The following is a 12939-nucleotide window of genomic DNA, read 5'->3' as shown; positions in this document are numbered from 1 at the left end:
CGGGGGGCTCGGGGGGCTCGGGCTCCTCCCGGCAGCGCGCGGCTCGGGGTGCCCGCTCGGGGCTCCGTGCCCCGGTACCGGGGTGCGGTACCGAGCCCCAGCCCGCTCCCGCTGGGGAGGCGGCCCGGACCCCGCCCCGCTGCCCCGGGGCATCGCCCCTCGCCCCGACCCGCCCGCATCCCGGCCCCGGCGGCTGCCATGGCAACGGCGGGTACCGCGCTTTCCCTCATCCCAGCGTTGCCTGGTTACCAGCCCCCCGTGCTGGGGAGGATGCCCCGCGGGCCCCACCCGAGACCACCGCGGGGAGACCCCGAGCACGGCCGGGGCTCCGCAGGCTGGCAGGGCTGTGCGGAGCGGGGGGATCCCGGGAGCGGGGGCATCCCGGGGAGCCGGGGGATCCCTCTCTCGCAGCCCTTGGCAGCGCTCTGGCTCCTGCTGTTCAATATTGTAGTAACACCGTGCGTAAACAGCCGAGCGCCTCATCCCGGGAAGGCGTACGGAGGAAGGGAAGAGCGTGTCTCTCGGGGTGTGTAATTAATGCTTCCAAAGAAACGGATTTTGGAGTCCATGTGGTGGAACTTGGATCTCGCAGGGATATTTCTGTGGGAGGGAAAGTGACAGGTGGTTTGTGTGGATGTGAATAAGCAGCATGAAGGAGCAGCCTCTCGGGGAAAGCCGTGTGTGGATTAGAATGGAGCACCCATTTTGGCAAGCCCGCAGCGCTCCAAGATGCTGCTGGGTCCCTTTGGGATTTTCAGTCCCGCTGGGTGGTTTTGCTCCCAGTTTGAAACAAAGACAAACCCGGAGAATCCCTGCTCATGCACAACTGGACCATGGTTGCATGGAGTGGAGAGCTGCCAGCATGAAGTGCCATGGCTGCCAAGCCAGGCCACCTGTTAGAGCGTGTTTGGGACCTGCTGGAGGATATCCTGTGCCTGCAAGGTGTGGATCAGCCTCCTGGCTCACGCTCACCTGGAAATTTTATCTGCTTTGTCTCAACGTACCCATTCAGGTAAAGCATGGTGGGGGAGCCACGGCTTTGCCAGGTATGGAGGGCACTCCCTGGCACAGCAAACCAGCAGCTCTGTGTCCAGCTGTTCCCCCGTGTTTGCCTTTCAGGCTGTTTGTGTGTTTGTAAAGAGGCTGCTGAGCTCTGCAGCTGTTGTGTCCCTGTGCATGGAGAAGGCACGGCTGGCACTGGCAGCTTGGAGGTGTCCTGTCCTGTCCTGTCCTGTCCTGTCCCACCCAGGGACCACCTGCCCATCACTCTGTGCCTGGGGCAGTGTTAGTGGGGACAAAAGCCGTGTTGCTGGGCACTGCTGTCTGCATCGTGGTTGCGGCTGATGGTGACAGCAGAGGAGAGAAGGGAGAAAATGTCTGCTCTGATGTGCTGCGGAGCGTGGCAGTGCTGTGGTACCCACCACACTCAGGAGCCTCAAACAGCTTCCTCCATGCTGCTCTGTCAGGGTGTTCTGACGATCTGGGGTACTCTCACCACCAGGATCCTTCAGGGAACCTCTCCTTTCTCTCACCTGTGGGGTTCTGGTGGCTGATGGCCCTGCAGAGCCTGGCTTCATTCAGCCGGTGTGTGGCCGAACGAGGGTGTGGAGGGAGGATGGGACGGTCCAGGCAGGTGCACAGTGAGGTTTACAGCCCCTGGTTATCTGTTAATCAAATAAGGAGGGATCAGGAGCAGCAGACTCCTGTGGGAGGTGGTGGTGATGATTACTGCCTGCTGGAACCCAGGCTGGGTTCCCTGGCCAGGCAGCCTTCAGTCCAGCAGGGTTTGCACTGGAGGTTTGCTCCAGTGATGGATTGGCCTCACTGCCTCTTTGGGGTGCCATCAGGGGGTTGGGGACTGTACTGAGCCACACATGGCTGGGCAGTCTTGGCTGAGGCTCCTCGTGGGGTTTAGGGTCAGTTCCATGAGGCTGGAAGAAGCCCTGCAGCAGGCAAGTGGAATTCTGGGGTACAGGTGAGAGGGATGGTGCGCTCGGAGACACCCCAAACCAGCAAAAAAAACAATTAGGCTGTAGTAAAGCCAGATTTGTGTCTCCCATCCAGTCAGCCTCTGAATCAGCACCGGATTTGGGAAGGGCCATCCATACCAGCATGGCGAGGGCTGGAAATCTCCTCTCCTCTCTCATTTAGAACAACAACAGGCACATTAATAGCCAGATTGATGCTGACGTGAAATGGCAGAAGAGCCCATCTATGCAGAGCTGGAAATGTCCATTCACACATGCACGCTCCTAAACGCCCAGGGCAACGGAGCGCTGCTGTCACGGTCTGGGGGGCTTTGCACAGAAACCAGAGATTTTAACTAGGTCTGATCTTCGGGAGATGCCCTGAGGACTCCTGACGGAAGGCGGAGGCTGCCTGGAATTGCTCTGTGATGGCTGAGACTTGACAGGGCAGATCTATGCAAAACAATGAAAAGGAAAAGGGGACTTGGAGATCCAACAGCAAAACGAATTCACCTGCCTTGCTCTGGCAGGATTTGCTGTGCTGCAGAGAGCTGAGCCAGGCAGGAGAGACTGGGTCTGTCTGCCCGGCTTTGCCCCCTCCTCTCCCTCGCCCGGGCTCCGTGCACGCACACACACCAAGCCAGTGGCGTGGAAATGGGCGAGGAGGGATTATCCAGGAGGAAGAGGCTGAGGAGGAGCTGTGGCTGTGCTCTGCATGGAGGGAGTGTTGGCTGTGCTCGTGGCAGGGCGGTGCCGGGGCTGTGAATCATCCGGCCGGCTCGCGTGGGCGCGGGTGGCTTCCAGCTCCTGTGCCAGGGTGGCCCTGCCGCTGTCACCCTGACACTGTCACCCTGCCGCTGTCACCCTGCCGCTGTCACCCTGACACTGTCACCCTGACAGTGTCACCCTGCCACTGTCACCCTGCCGCTGTCACCCTGCCGCTGTCACCCTGACACTGTCACCCTGACAGTGTCACCCTGCCACTGTCACCCTGCCTTGCTGCTGGCTGCGCTGGGCAGGGGGAACCCCCTCACCATGGGGCAGGTGCAGCCCTGGATGGCTCTGGCAGCTCTGGGTTAATCCCCCAACCCACTCCCATCCACATCCTCCCAGAAAACAGCAAACTCCGTCTACTTCCTCACTCTGTGTCGCTGCTTCCTCCCCCTGAGCCTCTCACAAATTCCTGCTGCCTCCTCCCACCTCCGGCTCTTCTCTGGAGGCAGGGATGTTGGGAAGATACCTGGGTTCCATCAGAAGGCAGCAGGTTGAGCTGGGATGAGAGGGAAGGGGAGTTCTGGACGCTGCTGCTCGGCTCCTGTGCCGCTCCGCCTCTCTCCGTGCTTTGCCGGATCTCGCAGTTTTAACAGGAAACCCCCATGTTTTGGTGCAAGTCACAGGCACTGCCACTGCCTGTGGTGTCCGGGGTGGTGACTCCAAACTTTGTGTCACCAAGAGGAGAAAACAGGGAGAGATTTGGGCTGTGGGATGTGGCAACTGCTGGATTTCCTCTCCTCTCCTGTGCCAAGGCACAGCTGGGTTCAGCACAGGGGAAGGCAGGAGCGGGGAGAACGGCAAACCCTCGGCAGCTCTTCTCACTTTATTTCAGCTTCAGGAAGAAGTGGGTGGGCCAGCTTGGAGCAACCCAAAAAAACCTGTGGCTCTTTGCAAGGCATATGCTTCCTTGGAGGAGAGCTGGGCTCGTTTGCACTGCAGAGCGCCGTGTTTGCCTTCGGAGCAGGGACACTGCCAATCCTGGCGGCTCACCCGTGCGGAGATAAGTTTGAGCGCGCGGAAGTGTGTGAATTCTAGGAACTGAGATAGAAAAACAAAGAGCATATGTGTGCTGCGTGCTTGGCTCGGCCCAGCAGTGAACTCTGCCGCGCTACGTGCGAGAAGCCAAACGCTGAGCAAAGGGTTGGAGGGTGTGTGTGTGGCTGGGCAGGGCCCAGCGCCACGTGGAGGGGCTCAGGGCAGGGAATGATGCAAAATTCCCTGATCGTGTTCTTCAGGGAATGATCCAGTAGCAAGAAAACAGCAGCAAAGCAGTAAAAATATGATGAATGATTTGTTTGAGAAATACGGAAGCCAGTTAATATTGATCACGGCACGAGAGCGTGAGCTGGGTCACAGCCCCTGTGCACACACTGAGCCCTCGCAGGGGTAAAAACACTGATTTTGCAGCCTCGTGGTGAAGAGATAAAGAACATAAAAGAAAGGACGTGTGCAGCTCGAAGTGACTGTGTCACCAGCTGTGGGTTCTTTGTGTGTGCTTCTAAGACCTGGTAATTACCCCGAAATCTGCATCTCAGCAAACGAGGGGGATTGTCTGGGCACACTCCGGTGCTCACAATGGCCCAGCAGCTGCAGCAGAGGGGGATGAAACCCTCCAGTGTTCGGGTAAACACATCGCCTTCGGAATGGCAAACCATGGAAGGGGAGGGAGGGGTGGGAGTTATCCTGTCCTTGTGGTGAACAAGGCGGCTTCTGGGAATGGTGGTGGGCCCGGGGCTGCCTCCTCTGTGGGTGAAATGGGAGCTGGCCCCAAGGGCAGCACTGGGAGAGGCCACAGAGCCAAGCGCTGCTGGAGCCAGCAATGGTGGGCATTGCTGAGCCTGCTGCATGCTGCACAAACTGGGAGCGTGGAGCACAAACTGGGAGCGTGGAGCACAAACTGGGAGCGTGGAGCACAAACTGGGAGTGTGGAGGACAAACTGGGAGTGTGGAGGACAAACTGGGAGCGTGGAGCACAAACTGGGAGCGTGGAGGACAAACTGGGAGTGTGGAACACAAACTGGGAGCGTGGAGGACAAACTGGGAGAAGGGGCCGTGGCAGGGTCTGGGGGGGACCTCGGTGTCCCGGGGAGCCAGCCTGGGGCAGCTGAGCTGCCTCCCCCGTGGCTGGCAGCGGGGCTGGGCTGCGATGGACGGTGCCTCGGAATCAGGTCAGGCTCTGGAGGGGCTGAAGAGCAGCACGGCGGGCTCTGCATCCGCCAGCGAGCTGAATTCCTGCTGTGTCGAAGGCCCCTTCCTTATCGGCACTAATCCAGAGCAGCAGCTGCAGCAGCTCTGTGGCACTCGGCGCTCTCGGGGCTCCCGATAACCCTGCTGGCAGCAGCGAGCCCTCTCCGTGCTCCCAGCCATGTATGGCCACACACGGGGCACGGGCTGGCACTGCTGACAGCAGCAGCAGAGCCCCACACAGGGAGCGGCTCTCCCCTGTCCCCTGGTGTCCCCTGGGAGCTGGGGAAGGGATGCTGGTGGCAGGTTGTGGGTAGCAATGCCCTCCCTTCCAGCTTGGTCTCAGAGGCAAAGGTGCCCATCCCAAATGCAGCTGGGACATTCCCCCTGCCCGAGCTGGCAGGGAGTGTCACAGCCCGGCCACAGCGTCCTCACACCCGGGACAAAGGTCTGAGGTGTTCCCAGGGAAGGGACAGGGACAGGCTCCGCTGGGAGGGGACACCGAGATTATTTCTGGTCTCTCCTTGATGCTGCAGGGACCCCGGAGGGCAAGAGTGTCTTTGAGCTCACGTCCCACCAGGGCCGCTGGCCTCATTGCAGGAGTGTAATTGCGATGCTAATTGGGACAAATCATCATCAGGAGCCGGCCGGGGGCTGATGGCCTGGTGTCGTGCCGTGCCCTGCTGAGAGGAGCCCTGGGATGCTCAAAACCAATGAAGTTTTAAGAACAGATGTAGAAAGAGCAAAGTAAAATTGTTCTTCTTGCCTCTTCTTCTGTGGTGTCTCTTAAATCTTCTTGAGAAAGTTTTTAATTGAAACGCACCACATTAAAAAAATAATCCCAAGTGCGAATGGAGTCTGTCCCAGTTTAGGAGGCTGGAAATATTCAGCAAACTGGTTAAGTTATGCCAACTTCTCCCAAAGACAGTGGGATTTAGGCTTGAGTGTTTTAGCAAACTAGGGTAACTGTAAATCCAGCCTCATTTTTTTTTTTTTTGTCTCTGTGGAGGTTTAGGTTGAATATTAGGAAAAGGTCCTTCCCCCAGAGGGTGCTGGCACTGCCCAGGCTCCCCAGGGAATGGGCATGAGGCTGCCAGAGCTCCAGGAGCCTTTGGCAGCGCTGCCAGGGATGCCCAGGGTTGAGGTGTTGGCCCCACTGCCTGCAGAGCAAACTCGATACTGCACTGAGGTTTATGCCAAGTGGAGATGGTCAAAAATACATCACAGAACCCCACAATAAAAGTATTTTTGGTGCTGAAACCCTTCCCTTTCTGCCTTTGAACTGCTGGGCTGGGCGCAGTGATGGCACCAGGTGCCCTGGGTGTTTCCTAGGAGCAGCCTGGCTCCTTCTCCCGTGGCATGGACTGGCTCTGCCTGCCCACACAGCCAGCCATGGGTCACCTGGAGCTCTCCCGTGTCCCCTGGCCTTGTCTCAGTGCCCTCCCTGAGGCATCTGGGTGCTGACACCCTCTTTTCCCCTCTCTCACAGCGGCCATGGAGGCAGCGCTCATCTTCCTGTGCTCCCTGCTGGTGCCAGCGGCCGTGGCAGACGGTAGGTGCCCGTCTCCGGATAGCCTGGGGATCCCCAGCCTCCAGACAGACCCAAGGGGCTGCAGTGGGGCGTGGGGCAGCAGCCATGAGAGCCCAGAGCCCCAGAGTTTGTGGGGAGCTGCCAGGGCTCAGCCAGGGGCTCACTCACCCCTTGTCTGCTCATTTCCAGTGGCCACCCCGGAGAAGGAGGAGGAGGATCCCTTTAACTATGGTGAGTGAGCGTGGGGTGGGTGTGGGTGTGCCGTGGGCAGCGAAAGAGCCGCCCCCTCCCCTGCCCCAGCAGCAATGAGCCCTGTGTCTCCCCTCCCAGATTACCAGAGCCTGAGGATCGGCGGGCTGGTGTTTGCCGTGGTCCTGTTCACCGTGGGCATTCTCCTCATCCTCAGTAAGTTGGGGATGTGGTGGGTGCTGGGCTGGCAGGCTGGGGCAGCAGGGGCTGTTCCTGTGCTGGGAGGGCACTGGGAAAGGTCTCATTCCCTTCTGGCCACGCTCACAGTTTCTCTCCCTTTGCAGGCAGGAGGTGCAGGTGCAGTTTCAAGCAGAAGCCCAGGTGAGTGAGGGTGGGCTGGTGGGGAACAGCCCCTCTGCTCTGATCCTCCCGGGCTCCCTCTCACAGCTGGTGCTGCTGCACTCTCTGGGTGTCCCTTTGGGGTGCCCAAAACTGGGGGAGCAGCTCTGCCTGCTCCCAGTGCACCTTCCCAGCCTTCCCACCCCCGGGATGGGCACAGCTGCCCTCACTGTGCTCCTCTCCTTGCAGGGCTCCAGGGGACGAGGAGGCTCAGGCAGAGAACCTGATCACCTCCAACGGTAAGGTCACCCTGCTGCAGTCCCTGTGTCACTGCCCCGTGTCACTGCCCCTCACAGTGACAGTGACAGTGCAGGGCTGGCACCACAAACCCCTCCGCTCTTCCCTTTGCAGCAACGGCGGCACAGAAAGCAGAGAACTGAGCAGGAGCCAATGCTGTGAGTCCCAGGCCAGGCTGGGTGGGGGCATCAGGATGGGGGGACAGCTGGGGCTGTGTGTGGGGTGTCTGAGGGGCTCTGAGCAGACCAGAGGGACTGGCCAGCTCTGCATCCCTGGGATGGGGTGGGGGCGAGCACTGGTGGGGTCCACAGCAAGGAAACTCAGGTCCCGAGTGTCCACAGGCAGCCCAGCAGGAAAAGGAAGCATCTGTCTGGATTTTCCCTTGTGTTGCACTTCCTTCTCTTGTGCTCCCCCATCCCCGAGGGGTTTTGGTTTTAGGGTGTTCAGAAAGCTGGGTGTGAAGCCCCGGGGGTGTCCCACTCTGAGCTCCCCAGCCTCCTGGGCTGCTTTGGAGCTCATGCTGGCAGTTTGTGCTGCTGGGTACATCCCCTGTGTGGGGAAAGCCTGACCCACTGCCCTGCTCCCCACGCAGAGCCAGAGACCCGAGGACAGATGCTCGGAGCGCAGATGGCCGCGGCCTGCGAGGAAACTGAAAGCCCAGCAGCAGGTCCCTCTCAGGAGACGCGGAGCTGCCGTGTCTGTGTCCCCCTCTGTGCTCCAGCACCGGTTCTCTGTTTCCTAACCCGACTAAACTCCGCTCACCGTCCTCTCTGCCTCCCGTGGTGTGTAATGTTGCTGTGAGATGATCATTACCTCTAGGGCTAGTTGTTGCTGATGTTGTAATCGTGACTTTCTCTTCACCTTTCTCGTGCTGTGCGTGTGGTTTGGGCTCTGTAGGACTGGCAGGCTGCTGCCCTTTGGGCTGCCCTCCAAGCCTGGGAACAGGGAGTGTGGGCTGTGGGGCAGGGATCCACGGCTTGGGGACCTGCAGTGCCCTGGGGACCTGCCCAGCCATTTCAGGACCACCCGTCCCCATTTCAGCAATAACCCCCTGCATGTCCCCAGCCTGAAAACAGCCACGGTGGGGAGTGAGTCAGGCAGGGACATCCCATGGCTCAACCCTCCTCGCTGGGGTCACTGGGGTGCTGGATTCAAGGCTGAAGGGAGCTCTCCTGCCTGTCCTGCTTGGCAGTCCCCGTTTCTGTCCCTGGTTAAACCTGTGGGACGCTGTGTGAGGCAAGGCTGTGGTGGCAGAGAAGCCCGTGAGGTCCCCAGCATGGTGACACTGTGGATGAGGGCAGCAGCACAGCCGTGACCTCAGTAACCAGCACAATCCAGCTCCTGCCCGCCAGCCAGAGCTGGGTGGGGGACACAGTCTGAGGGCTAAAGAGAAACAGAGATCCTGTCCGTGCTTGTCTCCGGCAGGGAAGGGGCAGCAGCGTCTCCTCCTGGTGCTCTCTGCCCCTCCTGACGCCTTGTCGCTCCCTGTGCCACCCGTGTCAGTGCTGTGTGTTGTCCCGTGGTGGTTCCATGTCACCCCCAGTGCCAGCTGTCCCCTCTCCCCGAGGAGCAGCAGCGAGTGGCACTGGGTGATTGTCGGGGCTTTTGCACACCTGAGCTCGCAGTGTGACAATGTGCTGAGCCCAGAGGCCATCATCACCCTGTGTCCCCTCATGGGTTAGAGGCAAACCTGTGATTTTTGGCTCTTCCCTAAGTCCATGGGCAGACAAAACCTTGGCTGGGGCTAGAGACTGCCCGCTTGGGTGGGGACAGCAGTGGGGGGTCCCCAGAGCTTCACTGAAACACCTCAGGTGCCATCCCCACACCGGGAAGGGGGTCTTGTCCTCCAGGATGGTTTTGAGAGGAGTTTCTGCTGTGTCCATCTCACTGTGGTGGCCCTGCCTCAGCGTGGGCTGTGTCCCTGCATGTTTGGCATCGCTTGGTGGCACCGGGAAGCTCTGTCCCATCTGTGCCAGGCAGAGGGACCGTGAATCTGGTGTTGTGTCCCTTCCCTCGGTCCTGGCTGCTGCAGAGAGCCCCGGGCAGAGCAGACCCCCGGGCCGGCCCCTGAGTGTCACGGTGTGTGTCCCGTCGGAGTGCCCGTGCTGTCCCTAGTGTGCCGTCGGTGTTACCACGAAACAAAGAGCTCCCTGTGGTGTGTAAAATGGCCAAACCCTGACTGTTGTAAAATAAACTGAGCTATTGTGTCTCCTTTTAAATAGGCGAGTGTGCTGCTGTGCTGGAGGGCTGGTGTGCTCTGTGCTGTGACCTAAGGGGAAAGGAATAAAATATCGTTTCTATCGGTGCCTGCCTGCGTTGTCTCGAGGGCCGTGGCGTTCCCAGGGCAGCCTGGCAGCTTCCCACGCCGTCCCATTGTGGCCCGGCTGGGGCCAGGGCGGCAGGGGCAGGGCCCTGGGCAGCGCAGCCGGGCTTTGTGCCGGCCGAGCCCCCTGTGCTCCCTTCTGCAGCTCAGCAAGAGCCGGAGCCCGTGGGAAGGGAGCGCGGGGGCGCGGCCGCGGACACTTTTGTCCCTCGGCTCTTTGGGAGCCGCTGTGTCGGGCTCTGCTGGCGCGCCGCTCCGGCGATGCTGAGCGCTGCCAGGGCGCCGTGACAGCAGTGAGTGACAGCAGTGACAGCAGCGACAGCAGCGCCGGGCCCCCGCAGCACCCTCCTGGGGCTTGGCTGCACCCCGCGGGGCCGGGGGTCTGCGCTCCGGAGCCCTGCCCAGGGGAGCGTCCCTGGGGCCCGGCTCTCCCCCCGCCCCGGCCACCCCGGCGTTAATCGGCTTGTGCTCGTGACTGCCGCTCGCTGATGGCGAGATTAGAGCAAACTGGATCGCACAGCCCTCCTGGCAGCTGGCCCCGCCGGGCCCGGGGCTGGCACCGCCCGGGGAGGGGCACAGCATCCCGGTGCCCACTGCCGGCAGGGATGCGCCGGGGATATCTGCGGCTGCCGCCGGGTCCCGCGAGGGTTCGGCCCTGGCACGGAGGTGCTGACCCGGCCGAGGGGACACCCTCGGTGCCAGGCTGGGAGGACGGGGCGCGCTGCCCGCTCCTCTCCAGCAAAAGGCGGTCACAGCCTGTATTTGAGCCCAGCCCTCGGCTCGCCGCCGCCGCAGGAGGTGAAGGCCAGTAGGGCTGACAATGGGAAGGGGAGGAAGGGCTGCGACAAGGACACGCAGCTCGGGGTGCCCGGCCCTCCCCACCGGCTGGAACGGTGGGTGCTGCCCCTTCCCTCCCCTCCCTCTTTCCCAAAGGCGGGCGGAAGCCCTGTGCCTCCCCTCGTGACTGCGATAAACATTACACCGAGGCCATTAATGTTTAATGAGGTTTGTCTCCCAATTAATGCGCTTTCCCGTGGGTGCCCACTCGCAGAGCGAGGCACCCGCAGGACGACACGCCGAGGCCATGGGTGACGGTAAGGACAGACGCCTCCACGGGGACATCTCCATTCGAGGAGCAGCGCTGGTCCCTCCCACCGCGGGGGAAGCTCTCGATGAGGATTTTGGGTGGGCAGAGGTGGGGATGGATCCCCAGAGCTCCACAGCCCTGTGGCACATCGGTGCCAGCTGGTCTTTGGCTTCTTGGGGCTATTTCTCTTCCCAAGCTGCTCCCAGCAGAGGGCTGTGCACTCAGGTAAGGCTGCAGCGGTGGCACGGTGACAGCTCGCTGACATGGAGGGGGCGTTTTGGGGTGCAGCCGGTGCGAGGTGTGAGCCTGAGGGGTTGTTCAGCCCTGTGCACCGAGGGGACAGAGCCCTTGCTGGAGTCCTGCGGGCAGCGGCACTTCCCGGGGGCAGTGGAGCTGGGTCCCTCCCTGCCTGCAGCTTCCCCTGCAGCTCGAAGGCTCCCGAGCATCCTGCAAATGCAGCCTGCAGCTGCATCCCGTGGATTTGGGGTGAGACGCTGGAGTTTCCTGGCTCAGCTGAGTGCCAAGAAGTCCCAGCGCTCTCGCCCCCATCCATCCTGGATCCTGCTCCCTCCCGCCTCCACATTGTGAGGACGTGGCTCTCACTGGAGTTTCTCCTCTTTTCAGAGCAAGTGTCCGAGCAGGGCCAGGACAGGTTCAGCTACGGTGAGTGTGTGTCCCGGGTGGGCCGGGGGCTGCGGGCAGGGGGACAGAGGGCAGCCCCTGCCACTCTGCCACGGGCTCTGTGCTGCGGGCTCAGCCCCACGCTCGGGCTGGGCTGACACCTCCCGGCTCTCCTCCTCCCCAGACTATGACACCATCCGCAACGGGGGGCTGATCTTCGCCGTCGTGGCTTTTGTGATCGGGCTCCTCATCATCCTCAGTAAGTGCCTGATACCCCTGGGCTCTGCTCCGCGCTCCTCCTCTGGCCGGGAGGGGGCTGGGGGTCACCAACGCTGCCCCCACAGCACCAGGGGTGGGCACAGCCTGCCCCCGGCGCTGCCTGGGAACTTTCCATCCAGGCACGCTCCCAGCACAGGGCGAGTTGGGAGGGAGACCACGTAAATATTTAGTGTTTCCCTGCCAGCGCCAGGGCTTCGGAGGGAAGGTCACTCATTAAAAATAGCAGAGAAAACTCTGACGTTTCCAGAGAGAGGAACCAGCGTTCCCAGAGCGCTCGAACCTCGGCAGCTCCCAGACTGAGCCGATGCTAAATGTGCCCTGTGACCCTGCCTGGCTCTGTACCGGCACCGCTTCATGCAGGGTGGCCGCCGTCACAGCTGCTGCAAGGATGGTGCCCACTAATTTTAGGGAGAAAACCATGGAAACTGACAGCATTTGCAATCACGGGGCAGCTTGAGCAGGAACCTGTGGCTGGGCGGTGCAGGGGTGGGTGTGATGGGGTGGGGAGAGGCTCAGCCTCAGTCGCTCCTCTCGCCCCCAGGCCAGCGGTTCCACTGCGGAGGGAGGAAGAAGAGGAGGTGGGTATTGCACGGTGCCTGTTCCAGTCCTGCCAGCTGACAGGACCAGCGTCCAGCCCATGTTCCTCCCTTCTCGGCCACGCTGCCCAGCCTAATGGCCACCTCTCCCTTTGCTTTTTGCTCCACAGACAAGGGAGCGAGGAAGAGCTGTAGGCGCAGGTAGGAGGCTGCAGCCGGCAGCCAGGCTCCCTGCTGCTTTGGGGTCCTCGTGCTTCGGGGAAGTATTCCCGGGAGTCTGTCCCGGGAGGAGAGGGGCTGGCACACATCGGCCGTGTCACCCTCCGTCTCTCCGGTTCCAGAGCTGCAATGCCGCCGTGGAAGCGGAGCTCCAGCCGAAGCCCAGGAGTCCTGGCCAGTGGCCACCCCTCAGCCCGCTCCAGTGGATCCATTACCCCGCAAGGCCACAACGCAAATTACCCTCGTGCTTCCCCCTCTCTCAGACACATCAAGAGTTCCTTGGCTAATAAAGTTCAAGCTCCGCGAGGTTAAACTGTGTGCCCGAGGCGTTTGAATCGCCCACTCTCCTGGCCCGGCGCCAATCACTTTTCTGCCCTGCAGGCGCTTTCCACCCCAGACCCAGGAAAGGTTCCCGCTGGCTCCTCCGCAGCCCGAGGCACGGAGCAGGCGGCCGCCTCCGCCCTGGGTTTGCTCCGGATGTTTCTTCTCCCAGCTGCAGGTCCTGGATGCTGCGGCATTTGCCTTTCCCTTGGGATGCCCAGGCAGCCGCTGGCAGCACTGTGGGGCTCTTTGTGCGCTCGTGTCTGGCTGGG

General features: G+C 61.3%; 2 protein-coding genes across 3 annotated transcripts; both read left to right on the top strand.

The window, feature by feature from the left end:
* Positions 1 to 6015: 6015 nt before the first annotated feature.
* Positions 6016 to 9581, top strand: FXYD6 (FXYD domain containing ion transport regulator 6). The gene is made up of 7 exons (XM_033519703.1): positions 6016 to 6477; positions 6646 to 6687; positions 6787 to 6861; positions 6990 to 7026; positions 7234 to 7283; positions 7396 to 7439; positions 7874 to 9581. The coding sequence occupies exons 1-6, from the start codon at positions 6420 to 6422 to the stop codon at positions 7422 to 7424; spliced, it is 291 nt and encodes a 96-aa protein (XP_033375594.1). The 5' UTR covers positions 6016 to 6419; the 3' UTR covers positions 7425 to 7439; positions 7874 to 9581.
* A 605-nt stretch (positions 9582 to 10186) lies between these two features.
* FXYD2 (FXYD domain containing ion transport regulator 2) lies at positions 10187 to 12659 on the top strand. 2 transcript variants are annotated; one of them, XM_033519704.1, is made up of 6 exons: positions 10187 to 10497; positions 11316 to 11354; positions 11497 to 11571; positions 12133 to 12169; positions 12298 to 12328; positions 12469 to 12659. In XM_033519704.1, the coding sequence occupies exons 1-5, from the start codon at positions 10425 to 10427 to the stop codon at positions 12320 to 12322; spliced, it is 249 nt and encodes an 82-aa protein (XP_033375595.1). In that variant the 5' UTR covers positions 10187 to 10424; the 3' UTR covers positions 12323 to 12328; positions 12469 to 12659. The 2 variants fall into 2 exon arrangements, with proteins under 2 accessions (XP_033375595.1, XP_015505443.1); XM_015649957.3 differs by lacking the exon at positions 10187 to 10497 and adding an exon at positions 10541 to 10698.
* Positions 12660 to 12939: the final 280 nt, after the last annotated feature.

This window comes from Parus major, chromosome 24 (assembly GCF_001522545.3).
Source record: "Parus major isolate Abel chromosome 24, Parus_major1.1, whole genome shotgun sequence".
In the NCBI taxonomy this organism is placed as follows: domain Eukaryota; kingdom Metazoa; phylum Chordata; class Aves; order Passeriformes; family Paridae; genus Parus; species Parus major.
This window is presented reverse-complemented; position numbering and strand designations above follow the sequence as displayed.

Bases quoted from the DNA above. Each gene is read 5' to 3' on its own strand.
- FXYD6 (XM_033519703.1), top strand. From the start codon at position 6,420: ATGGAGGCAGCGCTCATCTTCCTGTGCTCCCTGCTGGTGCCAGCGGCC. The intron at 6,478-6,645 runs GTAGGTGCCCGT...GCTCATTTCCAG, and splicing joins GCCAGCGGCCGTGGCAGACG to TGGCCACCCCGGAGAAGGAG. The intron at 6,688-6,786 runs GTGAGTGAGCGT...CTCCCCTCCCAG, and splicing joins GGAGGATCCCTTTAACTATG to ATTACCAGAGCCTGAGGATC.
- FXYD2 (XM_015649957.3), top strand. From the start codon at position 10,605: ATGAGGTTTGTCTCCCAATTAATGCGCTTTCCCGTGGGTGCCCACTCG. The intron at 11,355-11,496 runs GTGAGTGTGTGT...CCTCCTCCCCAG, and splicing joins CCAGGACAGGTTCAGCTACG to ACTATGACACCATCCGCAAC. The intron at 11,572-12,132 runs GTAAGTGCCTGA...TCTCGCCCCCAG, and splicing joins CGGGCTCCTCATCATCCTCA to GCCAGCGGTTCCACTGCGGA.